Source organism: Thunnus maccoyii, chromosome 4 (assembly GCF_910596095.1).
Source record: "Thunnus maccoyii chromosome 4, fThuMac1.1, whole genome shotgun sequence".
NCBI classification, from domain to species: Eukaryota; Metazoa; Chordata; class Actinopteri; order Scombriformes; family Scombridae; genus Thunnus; species Thunnus maccoyii.
In genome coordinates this window covers 8,013,697-8,032,624 of record NC_056536.1, presented here as the reverse complement: position 1 = coordinate 8,032,624, position 18,928 = coordinate 8,013,697, and the positions used below count along the sequence as shown (strand labels likewise).

Here is an 18,928-nt window from a genome sequence, read left to right as displayed (position 1 = left end):
GTTTTTATATATGTAACATCTCCGTATTTTATGTTTTATCTAATTTGTTTTATATATGTAATGTTAATGTAATGTTATATATTTTTGTCATGCATGATCTTTACTTGTTTTTAAGTACATTGAGTGAGGAAAATGATACAGTGTTGACAGCAAAGCTTATTCCCTGCAAAATTCCCATCCATAAATATGTACCACTGTATATTATGACCAAAAAAGTGTTGTTATGGAAATCTGAGATAAAGTATTTTATCTTGATTTGTGCCAATTAGGCGTTGATAGGGGATGGGACTTTAAATAACCCTGCTGATGTGATGCATAACTCAAATAATATCTAAGAGGAGAGAAAACTATTTGATTGCACCACTTGACTTGGGAAAAATGATAGGCCTAAGGGCAATCGTTTCTCATCATCTCACTCTCTCTCTCTTTTAATAATAGCATTGCCACTCTGAATTTTGAGCACACTTGTGTAGGACTCCACTGCATGATACAATCACACTGACCTCATGTGATTTAATGCAATCAGCCCTCACAGCTTGTGTGAAATTGTATTGTTCGGTTTCAAAGGGAAATGAGGTATGATTCAATGGAAATGATCCTACAGCGTCGCCCCAGAATAATTCTGCAGGGAAATGATGAGGCGATGTCATTAAGCAGACAGTTGTGTATGAAAAGCTTTTGGCTCCTTCAGGGATTGTGGAATGTGTTAATCATTGTGTAAAACATAAAGGATTTGTAATAACGGTAGCTTCAAGGCAGCTGCAGTGGAGAGGAAATTCAGAGTTAGTTGATTTCTAGGTTTCTGGTCTGTTTGACATGTTTTGATATAAAATTTCTAGAATAAAAAAAAGACCAGAAATAAACTCTGTTGTGAAAAGAAACAAGATGAAATAACATTTCATTACAATAAGCTGAGTTTTAAAATGTATTGTATTATTTTACAATGTCTTGGTTATTCATTTTGTTTGTAATTTATTCATATGATTTTTTATATTATGATTTCTTTTTTATTCACTATACAATATACTATAATTATATGTAAAGATTAATATTTTGGTTCTTCATATCAGAATTCTCAAGTGGTCTCTTGTCTTTTTTAACTGTCTCTAGTGTTAAAATAAAACACGGTGATGGTGTTAGTTTATATGCACCACATATCCGTAGCAAATTTCTGGAAGATCAAAACTCTTTTTTTCTAAATGGGGTTTTTATTTCTGCACTGAATGTGCATATTAATTTTATTTCTTTTAAAAACTATCTCCCATATTTTATTAATTCTGTTCAACAGCACTTTGTATTGCCTCTGTCTTTGAACAATAATAGAAGTCTACAGAGGAAAGCAGCAGCACGAGAGGAAAAGTCAGGGGATCACAAATGACTTCAGGCTTCATTTTCTGGAGACCATGAATGTCTGTACAACATTACACGGCAAAGTATCCAATAACTGTTGAGATATACAGTCCGAAGTGGCCGACTAACCAACCGATGTTGGGACCCTGGAGCCATGCTGCTATAGTGTGGCAGCTATAAACTTGCCTTTGACTTGCTTGAGTTTCTTCAGCTGTCGCTCTTTTTTTTTTATCTGTTCTGTCATCACTGCCATCACTGATCACACTAACACACTAACCAGTTCTTCTATTGCTCTTGCAGTTAATATGATATGATAATAAATTTCACTGACATAGAATTTTTTTCTTAAAAAAGTTACAAAGTGTTTAACAGTAAATGAAACTGCATGTTCCTACTTTATCAGATCAAATAAAATGCATAATTTACTGTTTGCCAGTTTACCACATGTTTAATTCATTGATGACTCAGAGAAACTGTTGCATAAAACATTTCATGCATGGATTATTACTTGATGTTTTACTGCAGTCCTTGTCTTTTACAGTCCAGGCTTGACCACATCAGATGAACATGCGGCTCATCGTCATTGCTTTCACGCAATGTGGGGTAGCTGCTTGTCCATCTGTCAGCTACACTAAACTATCAATTATAAATCTGGTTTTCTGGTACACAAAACTTGTGATATATACTCATTATTTTATGATGACTCACCATCATTACTAATTTTAAGCATCAAAACACAATTTGGGAAATACTGGATTGCAGCTGATCTAATTTACCTTGCTGAATATGCTTACAGCATTAGTACAATGTATATGAGATTCAAAAATTTGCTGTTAGGTTTTAAACTCCACGCAGCTGTCAACCTCATAAAAAAGAGCCCTCTCTACTTTTCCCAATCAAGGCTTTGTATTCATCTGAAACTGTCTGGCTGTCTCTAGCTGTGGGATTTCCATATAAATTTCTCTTTAGCCCCTCTTGCTCCCTTTTATTCTCTTCCACTCTGTTTCTCTCTCTTTCCTTTGATCAAGAGCTTTTTCCCTCGTGTTTGTTGGGATGTCAAGCTTGACTGCTTGGCAGTGGCCTTCCTTTTAAATGTTGTTTCTATTGCTCTACTGTCACAGATCACTGGCTAGAGACTGGAGTGGCAATGGAGGCTTCTATACCAAGCACGACTCATACATTTCCCAACGATGCTCATTGAAAAGGTGATTTTCGGCCTGTCTGGAACAATAAGCCAGCTTGGCATACAAAGCTCCCCTGGTAGGAATACAGCAAAACTGAGATCTTAAGACCAGGATCTCTCAGGAAGTCTGATGACGTATGATGAGGAAACATTCATGTCTAATTTTACTTATATCATTAATAGGGGGAAAAAACATATTTCTGTATTACTTCGTGCGCAACATGCTATGTGGCTATCTATCTATCTATCTATCTATCTATCTATCTATCTGTATAGTCATTGTCCATACTTACTGTATGCTGTGTTGCAGACCTCAAAGACCTGAATTGATATCCCCTGATAGACAACTGGACTTGAAAATCTGTATCCAATCAGCGTTACGAAAAAGCTTGAATAAACTAAATTTGTTCAAAAATATTTCAGGGTAAGTAAATCAGATTGCAATCCTGCTTGAAGCACAAAAGAGGCTTTTTTATAATGTATTATAAATTGTAGACATGCTGAGGATTAAACGTTACCAAGTGAATTAAGTAAATGTTTCTTTTTATTTCCAGCTTTACTGAAATTAGAGGTAAATTGCTGTGGTACTCATGAGCTCTAGTCACGCTGTCATGGATACAACCAAGCTTTACGACAGTATCATGTAACGTTTTACGGCATGCATGTGTTTTTGTGGGCAGCGGGTTGTTATTAGCTAACTGCTGAAGTGTATGCTCTTATTTGTTTCCAACGCTTGAACAAAACATTTTTACGTTTTCCAAGCCAGAGAAATGGATGTTGGAGAGCTCCTGAGCTATCAGGTAGACATTTTATTCTGCTCAGCAGTGTTTAGGGAACTCTAACTCTAACTTAACGTTAGCAGTTAGCGTGCTAGCTAGCTACAGTATGTGACAGCAGTGAATGAAAAGCTACGATGTTAGCGTTAGTTATCGCCTAAAACAGGTTTTACACACGCATACTCAGACAAACGCATAGGCATTTGTACACTTGCTCATTTGAAGAGGTTGCATGGTTTTGTGTTCAGTGCAGTTACACAAACTCTTAACTTCTACTCCGTTTCTGTCTTGCGTGCCGGTTTCCGTTTAAAAAAACTAGCAATTAATACAGTTTTATTATTTTGGTAGACGCACAAACTCCATATTATACGAAGAATAGCATTTTATCAATCGTTGGTTTTCATTATCAAATTCGGCACACGAGTGACCTGTAAAATAACTCGGTATTTCATTAAAATCGTAGCTGCTGATATTTCATGAAAGACAGTGTTTCCTTGCTGAGTTTCTTTTGTGGTGTTTGCAATGTTGTATTCAGTCAGGCATACAGCTGCAACGATTAGTTGATTAGTTAAACATCAGAAAATCATTCGCCAACTATTGTGATAATCGTTTTGAGTCGTTTTCTAAAGAAGAAATGCTAAATTTCTCTGGTTCCAGCCTCCTCAATGTCAACATTTTCTGGTATCTTTAGTCCTCTGTGACTTACTGCACATTTTATAGACCAAATAACAAATCGATTAATCAAGAAATAATCAAAGAATTAATTGATAATGAAAATAGTTGCAGCCCTATTCAAGTACATAGAGATACTTATAGGTGGGATGGAAAAACTTATTTCTTCATTCTCACTTCATTACTTATCTCTGATCACTTCTTATGTATGAAATGTAAAGGAGAATACCTGTCTGCTTCCTCTTCCACCCCATTTTATGCAAGCTACATCTTAGTCATTACAATTCCTTTGTGTGTCATTACATTTCTCTGTCTCCTCTTATCTCGCAGCCTGATAGAGGAGCAAAGCGTCTAAGGGAAGAGGATGGAGGAGCAGCAGGAGAGGATGACTCCCGAGGAGGGAAACAGCAGAAAGGGCTTAGTGTCAGAGAGTTGACCAGACACAGAGAAGCAGGAATAGGAATGGAAGGAGGGATTGAAATGAGGGAGACTGAGGAGCTGACTGGGGATAGGAAGAAGATCCTGGAGAAACTGATGGACCAGGATGAAGAAGAACCTGAGGTGGGTGAAATTCTTAGTATAATTATTATAAAGTTGTTACATTCATTTTCTGCAAAGTGTTATTTTTATTCAGAAACACATTACATGCACACACTCTTGATGTACTTTCTTTTCATTCACTTTGTCTCAGCAAGTTGCTGTAGCTTCTCATAGTTAGGACTTAAACTGCGACCTTTTGTTTATTGTGTATGTGCAGGTGTTGTTGGTATTGCTTCACTGTTGACACTATTCATTGCACACAGAACAATGGAAAATATAGACATTTCTAATGAGTAATTATCACTATTTATTTATAGGTGTCATGCAGCACTGTGCATGTGAAGTGGTATGATAGCTTTGAGTTGGATTTTCAGCACCTCTGAGAATCATCACCCATCACACACACCAACGCTGCCTCTCGAAAGAACAAATGTGACCTCCATACAGTGTGCTTAAAGTTGCAGAAGAGTAGAACAGAGAGTAGAGATGGCATGTCAAATGTGTTGCTTCGCCTTGATTTTCTCTGTTGGAGATTTGAGGTTTATCAGGACTCAATAAGTGTGCCAACATTCAAATGAGGTTTCTGTTACTCTTGGTAATCTGCATTGCTTATTTTCTCCCGGTACTCTTGTACTCTGTGTGAGTTACAACGAAACATGTCTAAAAATGTGATGGTTTCAACTTCTTAGCTACTGTAGGTGAGAGTGTGTTTATGTCTAAATGTCCATATTTCTGCACTTTTTTCAACTGTTCTTATTATCTCAAACTGCAGCCTTTTCATATATTCAATGTGTCAAGAGCTACTCAGAGCAAAATGCTGCACTGTTCCATAATGTCGGGCAATTGTAATTTCCTACCCTGTCATTATTATTATATAAGACTTTCCTTGCTTTTAAGCCAACAGGAGGTCAAACACGTCCCCTTCCAGTGAAGTGACCTCAGATTCCCTCCGATTGTTGAAAACGTCTGGCACTCTGCTTCACTCATATGATTAAGCTTAGTTTATGCTTGATGCAGTGTCCTCAGTGCAAGGGTGTGTGCGCCAAAAATGATGTCATTGCGTCTTTCACGTTGAGCACAAAGGCTCCGCAAGTTGTTGCAGCTCTTGGTTGCGCACGCCTGAACTTTTTTAACTGCTCGTGGACATGCTGACTGAAGTAGCTGATGTGCTTGTCGATTACACACATCGACCACAGTACAGCTATATCCTCCACTGAGACGTCTCTCTGCATGTAAGGGATGGACAGACCATCCCCTTTTGCGTCCCCTTTGTAGTTTTAATAGCCATAAGCAGATAAATTCTTCCTCAGCAATGACGAGCTCCAGGACAGCGTGTGTAGCTTTTTGGATAATAACATTCTACAGGTAACAGTCGTTGACTTCTTGCTTATTCACAGAATATTTTGTTTGTACATCCCCCAGGTGTTTCGGAGAATACTGCAACAAACAACACGTTGAGCATAAAAGCGTCTGTGCATGCTCATAGCTCACGCCCCATTTGCAGAGGCTTGTGCAACTACAAACAAGGCTTTAGGATGAACTTGATGTCCCTTTGTTGTCATTGCAGCCGTTCCTTCAATAAAATGTGATTTCTCTTTCTGTCTTCCTTTTCGTCTTTTCCTGCCTACTCCTTTTCTTTTGTACTAATCAAACAGGCGGAGCCAGTGGATGAGAGTTCAGTGAAGAAAATGATCCTGACCTTTGAGAAAAGATCGTACAAAAATCAGGAACTTAGGATAAAGTTTCCGGACAATCCAGAAAAGTAAGCATGAATGACACCCTGCATTGTTTTCTGTGGGTCATATTTTAGGATTTTGTTAAAACAAATCTTTTTTTTATAACTGACAATGTATGTATGCATGTATGTAAGCTAAGTTTTGTGTGGACTTATGGAAGCTTAAAATGCTTAAATTCATTTTTTGGTAAATTGACACTGTGTGCATCACTATCACCAAAATAGAATTTTCTGTTGTCTGCCACTTCTCTTCAAGACAGGATGTGTCTAAAACTAATGAATGAATTTCTGTCTGCCTCAACTGTGCTTTGAGATGAATGATAACGCAGAATGCTAACATACTAACGAAATTTCTTCTTCTTTAAACCAGGTTCATGGAGTCGGAGCTGGATCTGAATGACATTATCCAGGAAATGCATGTGATTGCCACAATGCCAGACCTCTACCACTTGCTGGTGGAGCTTAATGCTGTGCACTCACTGCTGGGCCTCCTCAGTCATGAAAACACTGATATCCTTTCACTTAAAGATTGATTCAGTCTGTCTGTTCATTTTAATCCATTCATCCCATGTTTAGAATTTGGCATTTAACATTGATTTTTAAAAGATAAGTCTGGTGATATTATTATTTATTTATTTTTTTACTTATGGTCAATAAATCCCGAGAAAAGACCAAAAGCAGTAATAATAACACTGTAGTTTTGTTTTTTAATCAATCCCACATACAAGTGCACTAAAATAAATTGGTTGGAGTGAATTAAATGTCATATAATATAAAACAAAACAGAACAACTCAATGACACAAACTTATTGTCCTTAACCTGAGCTACATGTCGCCATAGCAGTAGTGGATCTGCTGCAGGAGCTGACAGATATCGACACACTCCACGAGAGTGAGGAGGGTGCTGAGGTACTCATAGATGCTCTGGTGAGTTCAGGATTTACATCAGTCTTTGTTGATATTGATGAAACAGCACTCTGTGGGGTCAATACTTCAGGTCTGGGCTCTGGCATCCAAAACAGGCAGATGAGATTGATTCCTTTAGTCTCTGTTAATGAATCAAAAGCAAGGACATTTTGAGTTTTTGATCACAAAACTTTTGTTATATTGCTGCTGGGCAAAAAACCCTTTTGAGACCAGCATCTGTCTACATTTGATATATTGATACTAACAGATTATGAAATTTAGGATTATGTTAAATGACTAAAGTAAAAACACTTTCTTCAACTTCAAACATTTACTTATTTGTTAAAAGAAATTGCTTATTGACTTTTGAAACATACAAAAGCCAAAATTGAGAGCTTATTGTTTATTTAAGAAAGATTATAAATGTGACAATATATATAGTATAATTTGGTTAGAAGAGATCACTCTGCACAGTTGGTATGTTACCACTGCATATAGAAACTGGTAGATACAGAAGTGTGATTGAAGATGAAAGATTCTGTGAAGACTGCTATCTAAATGAGGTGGAGAATGAAATTCATTTCATTCTATACTGTTCTTTATATCATGATTTATGACAAATTTTGTTTGAAAAAGTTTATGTTCCAGACTTCGATCTAATAGGTTTTGATAATGTTTTTACGTTTTCTGAATACCTTTCTAAAGCATGGGATAGGAGGAGAAAAGTAACATGGTAGTTAAATTCCTAGGACTCTTATCTCATATGGACTGCAGACTATTGTTTTATTTACTGGATCCTGGAGCATTATTTGGGGGATGTGTATGTTTTATGTTTAAAGATGCTTATGTTTATGTTTGGCTGATATATAGCCTATGTATTGTGCGGATAGATGATGGTGGGTAACATGCCGTTATGTTTGATTTGTTGTAGGTTAATGTTTCTGAACAATCCCATGAGGGATGAATCATGTAAATGACCAGACACAAAAAAACCTTAACTAACTAACTAAACTAAACATACTGTAGTTTAACTGAGCTACTGGGGTTTGCGTGCACAAAATACTTTGTGTCATGGTTTAATGATCTTTTTAGTAATATACCAGTATGAGTTGTTGTGGCAATGAAATGCATTTGAGATTGAATTTCACAAAGTGACAAGAACTTAGTCAAGGTGAGGGGAAAAAAATCAAAATATTATGTCAGCCACATGATTATAGCATCTCATCTCACACTCTTTATGGTTATCTAAAACTTTTCTTTGTTACCCTCCAGCTGTATCTGTTGGCATCAATTCTTCTCCCTCTCTCTATATATTTATCCCTCTCTCTCTTTTGTTGTTGAGCCTGTAGTGTTGTATATGAACCAGGGAAGATTTTTGATGCCCCATTATGTGTGCTGACATTTAGACTGATACAGACAAAGACAAAGGTCAAACTACAATTACTATTTGCCAATATACCTATAAAGGGGGAAAAAACAGCGTGCCCCAGTTCCTTCACAGCTGTCACTATGACACTACATCAAAGACTCTGTTGGCTTGAATGTGCCAAGTTTTGTGCCAAGCTACATCCCACTGGTATTTGTCAGGGATATTGGGAGTTGTTTCTCACCACAATGAATGACCAGTTTTGTCTGACGTCTCAAGGGTCTTTGAGCAGGCTGACTTGATAATTTACACTTCTAGGCATCCACATAGGACATTTGAATCCAGGAGTTCAGTGAAAGAGACATTGCAATCAGGATCACAAGCACACTGATATATTTGAAATCGAGATAGTATGACTTCTTTGTTTTGGGACACATTTAACCAGTAAACACAAACCCATCCTCCCCGTGGAGAAAAAAAAATAGTGGTTGGCTTCTTTTAAGGCAGAGCAGAGTGTTTCCAGAAGAAGAATATGCCAGCCTTTTAGAGGAGCACTCAATTGTTTGGCTTTAAACTACAGCACTCTACTTTTTGCCATAGTAAAAAAAACAGCAACTTTGAAATCCTCCCCAGCGCCACAAGCACATCCATACACAGCTCTGTTGTTGGATTGTGTGAACTACATACGTTATGTTTGAGGATAGTTTGATGATCATTTGATTTGCCTTTCCGTGTTTGCATAATGTACTGTTGGAATAATAATACTAAAAAGTGGAGTGATGTCTTAAGAACACATCACTCTGAACCATTTTGATGAGCATCAAGAGGCTAGCTGGCTGGCTAGTATCTGACAGGAACAATAGTACAGACATGTTGGATGAATGTCAACTTTTGACCAAAAAAAACTGCACTGTGTGTGTGTGAATTGGATTGTGACATGATATTGGGTGAGACAGTAGCTCAGGTGGCTTTGCAACACTCAGGAAAAAAGGCATCATATAAATGCAGTCCATTTACCATGCGATGGAGCGCCATAAACCACACTCTTCTTTACAGTAACTTCCAAGGGAATTGGTTTAAGGGCAGCAAGGGTTGGTTGAATCCATTTGTCTCTCCTTTTTGCTGTAATGCCTCCAGCTCCTCTGTCCTTGCTGCCAGAAGGCCAGGTGGTATCCTTGATAAGATGAATAAAAATGATCCACGACGGTCTCTGGTGGCTCATAAATCTGTGTCGACTGTCTGTCTTCTTTCATCTGTAATAGTACTTTTATCCAGCCAGTCGGCTCCCTGCGAGGCGAGTTCTGTTTGGTTATGAGTCTCCAATCTTGACTTGAGTGATAACACTTGGACATGTTCAGAGAAGCTCAGACAGAAACCAAGTGTCATCTGCCAAGACCGAGGCTTAAAAGTGAACATTCATTTTGTCATCTCTTCATTCCTCCGCATCTTCTCTCTTTGTGAAATGAGTTTAACTTTTCTTCTGAAACATCACTTCACGTAGCAAAATATAAAGATAAGGATTGAGTTGCCAGACTTCAAACAATGTGGAAAAAGTTGAAAGTTGTGATATTTGAAAATTATTCTGTTAAAAATTATACTGATGTAATGGTGGGAAATTTCAAAATCTGTTCTCAACCAACCCAACCTCAACAATCATACTATGTTACTTGTACTTCATAGTATACAATAGTCATGTTAAGTAGGGGAAACATGTTTTTGAGTTGTGTAATGTCATGTAAATGACATTCTTGTACAAGAAGAGCTTTGTTTGTAAAAAAAAATGCAGTTTCTGAGTGAGTCACCCTTCTTTGAGCTTCCAGTTATCACTAAACTTGTATGAAATAAAAGTTTAGTCAACGTTGACAAGGTTTCATAGTGTTTATATAGAAGAATTAAATGTTTAATCCAAGATGGACTTGGATGTACCTCTTGAAGAGGAAAACAAAAATCAAAACTTCATTGACATTAATTTCAACCTCTCGATATCAAACTTTTGTTTCTGTGTCTGTAGTTGGAGGTTCAGGTGGTGGCCTTGCTGGTGCAGAATATGGAGCGGCTGGATGAACAGGTTAAAGAGGAGGCTGACGGCATCTATAACACACTGGGTAAGGAGACGTACGCCGAGGCCTTGATGATGAAGCTCCAGTCAGTGTTCATCCTCAGGCAAACTGCCATCAACAAAAACAGCATTTGTTTTTTCATGATTTTATCCCCAAAAGACCTATTATATATACATACAGGTGACAAATTAAAGGAATGGCTGCTCTGAGATTTAGTTAAGGGACAAGGGACTGTACACAGTATATTTTCAGCTGTTTACTTAAAAAAATAATAATTTAATTTCCTCCAACTTGCCAACGCTCTGTTTGTTTGTTTCCTACAGTATCAAGCAGAGCCTTCAATTGGATACTGTTGGGTGCAGGACAGAAACAGAGCTACTGTCGTTTCACTGTCACCTGTCCAATTTGCGCAAAATGCATCTGAATCAAACTGCTGAAAACTTGGCACCCAACGCCCAAACATGCAAAATGTTTTGAACTGAATCCCAGTCTATCGAAACTGGCCAACAAAGCTTGTGCCAGGAGTGAAATATGGAACTGCTTTGCTTACAAAGACTGCTACTGTCCTCTTGTTCAGTAGTGGGAACCAAAGTAAGATTGCAAGCAGTATCTTAGTGTTTTTTATGCAGCACCACATCATATTTTAATTATAATCAAGGTGTATTCTTATATTCCTCATTCAATGCAGGGTAGAATATTATATGTAGAATGTAAGTTGTTGATAATTATTCCGCATTTTCTTTGACGTTTTTGTTTTTAAGAAAAATACGATAGTTATTCTGTTTTCTTTGTGAATATTCTTGTTGGTTGTCAATCAAGAGCAACAACATTACTAACACAGTTTTAGACAGCGTTGGTATTTAAGTCACGATTGTAGTATTATCACAACTCTATTACTGTATGCACAATCCTCACATACCAATCTTCCTCTTAGTAGCAAAACAAGCTGGGCTGCAATATAACCAGTAAAAAAATTGCACAGCGTTATGCATTCATTCATATTCAAAATGTGGTACTAATATCTGGGACAAATTTACTGCACACTGTAGGTGCTGCAGAGACGCTTCTCTATGCCTCTATACTGAACATGATAAAAAACAGGTTTGGATAAAAATAGCAGCTCAACGACACTAGAATATTTAGAGCAAGCATTATTAATCAACCCTTTCTTGTTTAGTGCTGAAACATGACAAGCTCTTCCAGCGGGAGGCACATCTTCAAGGTGTGTATGAGCCAGAGCCGGAGCTTTTGGGCGGCACAGTGACAGGGAGTCCTTGTGGACTCACACAGAGAGGGTAGCCTAACTTTATTTGTATTCTATGAGCTTTAAAGTGTAACTACATCCCTACGTCTGAGCCCCACTATATAATGTCTCTATGTAAAGCAAGTAAACAAAGTAGGTTTGTCCTTCGTGTTCCTTGAGAACTGTCAATCTGATCTACTTCATTCCTGGCAGGTGGATTGCTAGGGAAACGAGGAAGTGCAATGTAGATGTGTAAAGTTGTTTGGATGAGCGGTTCTTGAGAAATATATAAAAATACCTCAGAAATGACGTTGATTTGCTTCTTCTTCTGACCATGGAGTCTATGAGTGGAAATACGGGCAGCGCCACATTGTGGTCGGAGGTGGGATTACATCCATCGTGTTAATGACTTAAAAATGTTTAAGAGACTTAAGCTCTATTGAACTGTGTAACGTTACTATGAACGAAACTTGGCAGAATCTTGCAAGATTAGTGCTGGATGTCTCAGGCACATTCAGAAATATATAAAAAATACCTCCTAAACAACGTTGCTTCTGCTTCTTCTTCTGCACGTTGATTCAACGAGTGGAAATACGGAGAGCGCCACTCTGCCATTGCAGCTCACATTGTGGTCAGAGTTGGGATTACATCCGTAGTGATAAGAACTACCATAGAGAATGAATTGAAAAAATTTAGAGAGTTAAACTCTATTCCCATTCCTGACATGCGGGAACTTTGTATGTATGTTCAAGACATAGTGCAGGATGTCTCAGGCACGTTTTGAACAGACACTAATGATCAACTTCAGCTCAACTCAAAATTGTAGTCTCCAGATATTCTGCGTGTGAGGCGTTTAGGGAGCATCAGTAAATTGTAGATTCTACCAATAGCCTGCATGTGAGGCATTTAGGGAACATGGGTAAATTATAGCGTCTACTGATAGCCTTGGTATGAAGCGTTTAGGGAGCATTGGTAAATTGTAGCATCTATTAGTAGTCTACATGAGAGGTGTTAAGGGGATGAGCACTGTTCTCTCTAGGTATTGAGAAATTGACCCATTCCGAACAGGCATGATTTGGACGGGCACTGCTTGTTTTAAAATGTTGAATTGCAGTGTAATCGGAACCGTTACTGAACCTGTCCGACCGCAGCTCTGCAGCTCTGCAGCTTTGCAGCTCTGCAGCTTTGCAGCTCTGCTCCACAGCTGACAGGTCCACAGCGGAAAGGTTTGCTGACAGACAGTCTTGGCAGAGCTCCAGTTACACCATGATTTAATGTTTGAAAACAAGATTTTACCAGCTGATTACTGCAGGAACAGACAGCCACAGAGTTGAAGAGCTGCAGGGCGAGATGTGAGGAGGATTTCTGTTGTTTTTGTGGCTGCCAGCAGTGCTTCCTCCCATGGACAGTAACAGACAGAGAGACCCCTCCAGCAGGCCAGTGCAGCTGTTAGCTACTGAAGCTAAAACTGCCTCGATCAGCATATATTTGAAAATGAGCATGGGCAGTTTCACAGACTCACACTCAAGGGTGGGCATTGACATTCTACCATTTATATAAATTTCATGATGTAGAGAACTCCCAAACAGTCGACTCTACGTCAGCATTGGCCCCGGCTTTTCAGGACTGATTTTAAACAGCAGATGACAGGTTTAGCCATTTTTAACCCATGAAATGCTGATTGGTATAAATTTGGTGTCAGTGTCGATATTAACACCGGCATTGATGTGTTTCATCACAGTACAGTGATATAATTTAGTTTACAGCTCAAAAAACACGTTTTTAGTGTGCAGTGCCTCTTTAACAATGTGTCCCCCTGCTACCAGGTGTCCTCGCCATTTTCAGTGATGGAAAAAGGAAACTGTCAGTGTCTCATTGAAATGTTTTGGCAAAGAAGAGGCACCTTTAAAACACTAGCAGTGTCCAGTGAAATATTTTTTCCCCACTGGCTGACTTGGCCAGTAGATCAGAGTTTTACTGGCCCTTTGTATATTTTCACTAGCCTTGCAGCCAAAATTTTTTTCCATAATTTTGGTGATTTATTCATTGTATACATAACATGTATAACTGGGAAGCTCCCTGAAAAGAAAAACCCCAACTTAAAAGGCAGACTCAAGGAATCACCCCAGCACCCCAAAAATTCTTATATATACACATACATACATACATATACATACATAAACAGGGTGACAAATTAAAAGGAAAAACTGATACAGGCCTGAATGCTTGACCCCTACAGTGAGGGGATCTGGTGGCTCTGTTATGCTGTGGGGGACACCTTGCTGGCATGGTTTGATAAAACTTTTCCCACACCCAAATATTTTAAGAATATACCGTAAAAAGCCTCACTCCACCCTATTATTGGGGCACTTTCATTCCGATTAAGCCGCATAAGGTGTAATAGGCATCTGACATTGTCTGTGGATGACCTTCTTTTTATGAATCCTACTTGATTTGATTGTATTAAGTGTGATAAAATATTTTCCAGCCTCATAGAAAGAACCTTCATCAGAATTTTGCAGTCGACGTTGATCAAACTAATAAGTCTAAAACTTGCTGGATCAGTTGGGTCTTTATCTTGTTTAACAATTAGGGAGATCAGAACTTCATTAAATGTTTCTGGCAGTTTCCCCAGTGAGAACAAATCTTCATACACAGTTGTGAGGATAGAAGCCAATTTGTCAACATACTTCATAAAATATTCTGAGGGAAAACCATCTAAACCAGGCATTTGTCCAGCTTTCATAAATGAAATAGCGCTTTTGACCTCCTCTACAGTTATGTGGCTGTCCAGATAATCTTTCTGATCCACTGACATTTCTGGCAAGTTAATCTTTGAGAAGAATGTCCTGTAATTACCCACCTCTGGATTAATCTCAGACCTATAAAGTTGGTTATAAAAATTTGCAAATACCTTGTTAATGTCCCTTGTGTAACAGCTGCTATGGTATAACTAATCTTTTTTTGGTATAGGCTAATTGTCTAGCCAGTAGTTTCCCTGATTTTTCTTTCTCCACTCTCATAGAAATTACTTTTTAGTCTGAACGGGGCATACTCAGCTTTTTTTATTGCATATTTTGTTTATTTGAAATCTCAAGTCACACATTTGTTTGAGTAGTAGATCAGTCTGTTTCTCAGACATTTTGTGTAATTCTTTAAGGTGAGATTTAAGATTCTTCACTCTTTGTATTTGCTCCCTTTTTTTCTGCTGGAATAGGCCATAATTCCTCCCTTTTATATAAGCCTTAGAGGCCTCCATTACTAAACCTAGTTGCACTGCAGCATGATCTGTCGATGCTATAGGTCCTATTGAGCAGTCTGAGACACTCTCCACCAGATCCTTACTGATCAAAAATAATCTATCCTGGAGTGAGATTTATGATTATGGGAATAGAATGTATATTCTCTCTCTTCCGGGTTGACAAGCCTCTATATATCCATCATTTGATTATCCTTCATCAATAGTTTAATTGCTATTCTGTCTTTTGGTACATTATTAGAAAAAGTGGAGTCCCATTTAAAACTTGATTAAAATCTCCAGCTATAATTGTATGCCCATCAACTATGCTCCCCACTGATTTATTTATTTTATGAAAGAAGCCTGGATCTTCCATATTTGCAGCATAGATATTACATAAATTAACTTTTATGTCATTATTTTTGGCTTCCAAACATAGGCTCTAATTCTTCCTTCTTCGTCCTTTTGTGCCTTTTATAATGAAAAAATTCAGCTTCTTATGCACCAGAATAGCCACTCCATGTTTTTACTAGAGTATGAACTATGATATAACTGACCCACCCAGTCTCTTCTAAGTTTAGCAGCCTCCGAATCGATCAAGTGAGTTGTTAAAAGGCTATGTGGGCTTGTTGGGACTTGAGGTATGATAAACACTTGTTTCTTTTTATGGGATTTTGTAGCCCGTTTACGTTCCAGGGCACTATCCTTACACAACTAGCCATAGCTTAACAAATGTGTTTTATGTGCCTCATACTGAGATGATAACTCGCATAGAGGCAGGGGGGTAGTGAATAAAAAGGGAAAAGAAAAAGAGGTGCTGCCCAGCTGCCTGTAAAAACCTAAGTAAACAAATACCACATAAAAATCCTCGTTCAGAACAGAGAGCATTATATAAGACCCTCATATATGGAACCCTATACCCACCTCCTACCCTTCCCTTACTCTCGAGAGACCCACCTCAAACATGATCTGTTAGGCACACTGAACTGGTCACCATCAAGAACCCCCCACCACCCCTCACAAAGTCATCTATTGGTAGCTATTTCTCATTACAGTATGTGTATGTGCTGGCCAACCAGCAGAAAGTATTGAAAGTATTTCACAGGCAACATTTTAGTGATATTATTTGTGTTATTCTGAGACTTATACCAATAAAAGCAAAAATAGTACCAATTCTTTATTATCCTGACATAACTAGATCTAAATCAGGCTTTAATAATAAAATGTGACAGCAAAGTCTCCCTTGGATTAAAATAAAAATACGAAACAGACATCCTATTCAACAACTTCGAGCCTCGCTACAGTGGTTGGGCATACAGTCCTATACTCACTGTGTCAAAAGATGACTTGGACCAAGTGCAAAAAGTAAAATAACTGAGAATAGTGTCCCATTCATGTCACTGCACCCAGAGCATTGCTGTTCCATCAAACAGTTGCATAAATCCGGATCCCAATTTTATTCGTCTCCTGGCCAGATTGTTGGTCCTCTGGGTTAAAGCTCAAGTAGCATCTGGTGATTATCTCCGTTCCTCTGTTTCGTCCTTGTTAAGGAAGTTCATTGCCTCTCGGCGATATGTAAACTTCATTCTTTTCCCCTCCATGTAAAGCGTAGCTCAGCTGGATACGCAAGGGTGAAACGCACATCAAGATTTTGTAGCCGAATTCTAACATCTTTGTACTTTATCCTCTTCTCTGCTGTCTCTTTAGTCATGTTGGGAGAAAATGACAGCTTGCAACCTCCTCAGATTATATCATCCTTGTTTCTATATTTCTCCTTTGCGGCAGCCAACACTCGCTCCAGAAAATTTAGAGGGGTGTGATAATTGGTATGGGTGGCCGGCCTTCTTCAGGCATTGGTATTGGGGCTTGGTGCACTCGTTGCATCTGTGTTCTGTCCAGTTTAATCCCCAAGGCTTCGGAGATGATCTTCTTCGCACATTCTGATGGTTTTCAAGTTTGTCCCTCAGACTGATGAGCCGCAGGTTCTGGCGCCTGTCTCTATTAGCAGCATCTTCAATGGCCTGATGCAGTCTCTCACACTTTTTAGTACTTTTATCCGCTGTTTGGCGAACCTAGTAGTTCTCATCTTCTAACTGAGAGATTCTGCCTTCTGCGTCATGTAGCTGGAGCAGGGTTCCATCGACATCTGTTCTTAGCCCAACATTGGCCCCCTTAATTTCTGTCATATCTACTTGCAAAGCCGCTAAGAGCTTCCTAACTTGCCCCATCTCCTCTGTGGCCTTTATCAGGGACTGTTGCACAGCAGATAGGATATTTCCTTTGTTAATCTCTCCTTTGCTAGCATTAGCGTTTTGTTTGGCTGCTCTAGTTGCTGTAATGCATAAATCACCAGATCTATCACACAGTAAATGTGTTTATCACTTCCCTAAAACTTGTAGCACAGCCACTCTGGTTTAACTAGCGAATTTGGAATAACTAGGTAGGTTAATCGAGACGTTTCCAACTAGACGACCATCTTGCTTGATGATCTCAGGTGACTCTGGATATGTAATGTTGATATATTACACAAATATGCAAAATATAAAATCAGACAGATATTGGATCAGTAAATGAATGGTGTATAAATGTAGGTTTCTTCTTATTTTGTGTAAAGCCAGAGAGTATGGAACATTTCAGCGAGTATGATAATAAACCTTGATAATAAACTCAGAAAATGCTGAGAGATCTGCAGAAATGTACTTGTTAAAAGAGAACAGTAAGAGAAAGAACATAATGGCATTTGTTTGTGTGCAAGTGTTCGCTCCAAGCTCCTTCTGTCTGCTCCCGCGAGCCACCTGTCCACTCCAGACATGGAGTTGAACCGTAATGAATGAATGAGAAGTGCAGAGGAGGAAAACGAAACAGAAACTAAGAGCATCTGTCTTCACAGTAAATCATCTGTTGAGTGTTTGATGATTATTTATCTGTGCTTTACAACGCAACAACTGTGAAACAATCAGAAAATAATTTATTTCTCTCTGTCACGGCTTTGTTTTCGTCACCCTCTCCTCGCTCGACCACTGCTGCTCTGTCTCTCTGTCTCGCTCGCTTGCACGCTCAGCTCACTCACGCTCTCTCTCACTCTTCTTCTCTAGTCTTTTTTTAAATGAGTCGAGAAGCCGACAGCAAAGCCTAACTTTACTTTTAACCTTATCAAACGAAGAGAAATGTCCTCCCCTCGTCCTAAACTATATGACTCTGATTCGCCCGCATAAACTTTTACTCTCCTCGTGCCATCGGTTACGTCGGACCACGGAGAGTCAGAATCAGTATTTGTGACATAGCTCTGACAGCATTAAAAATAGAATGAAGGTCTATGGGAGGGCATGGGCCAGCAGATAGAGAAGTCACGATCTCTGTATTTAGCCTAATGCGAATCAGACTTTTCTGCCTCTCAGCTCTTTTTGTGTGGAATGAGTCTACTGAGATGACTTTTTTTTTCCCCCCTTTGTTGCTAGATTGAGGCCAAGTGTCAGGAGGGCTGTTTAGGTGTGTGTGTATTTGGCTCTGCGTGTGAGTGTGGGTTATATCGAGGGAGCAGCGCTAGTGCATCGTCTATTCAAGTTTGTGCGCGCGTGTCTCTGTTTGTGTGTGTGTTTGAGTTATCAAGGGAGCTCTCCAAGCTTGAATAAGCCTTTTGTCTGCCTTGGCTGCTCTCTGCTCTGAGCCTGCTGTCCTCCAGGATGCTGTCTGTCTGCTCTGTTTGAATCACTGATAAAGGCCCTTCCTCTCTATCCCACAGCACCCTTCCTCTCCATCTCTTCCTCCGTTTCCTTCTCTCAGCATTTCTCTGCCATCCGCAGCCCCCTTTCTCCAGATGTTCCTCTTTTGTATTATTTTTTTTTTGTTTGTTTTATTT

The 18,928-nt window shown here is 38.9% G+C and overlaps 1 protein-coding gene across 2 annotated transcripts in view; it reads left to right on the top strand.

Moving 5' to 3' along the window:
* The first annotated feature begins 3,168 nt into the window (after positions 1 to 3,168).
* The window catches only part of ctnnbl1 (catenin, beta like 1), a 61,956-nt gene continuing 46,196 nt past the window's right edge, over positions 3,169 to 18,928 (top strand). For both annotated transcript variants that reach the window (XM_042409871.1, XM_042409870.1), the window contains exons 1-6: positions 3,169 to 3,333; positions 4,312 to 4,542; positions 6,177 to 6,283; positions 6,627 to 6,766; positions 7,086 to 7,183; positions 10,540 to 10,633. In XM_042409871.1, the coding sequence (XP_042265805.1) occupies positions 3,304 to 3,333; positions 4,312 to 4,542; positions 6,177 to 6,283; positions 6,627 to 6,766; positions 7,086 to 7,183; positions 10,540 to 10,633 (700 nt within the window). In that variant the 5' untranslated portion in view covers positions 3,169 to 3,303. The remainder of the gene's footprint in view (positions 3,334 to 4,311; positions 4,543 to 6,176; positions 6,284 to 6,626; positions 6,767 to 7,085; positions 7,184 to 10,539; positions 10,634 to 18,928) is intronic.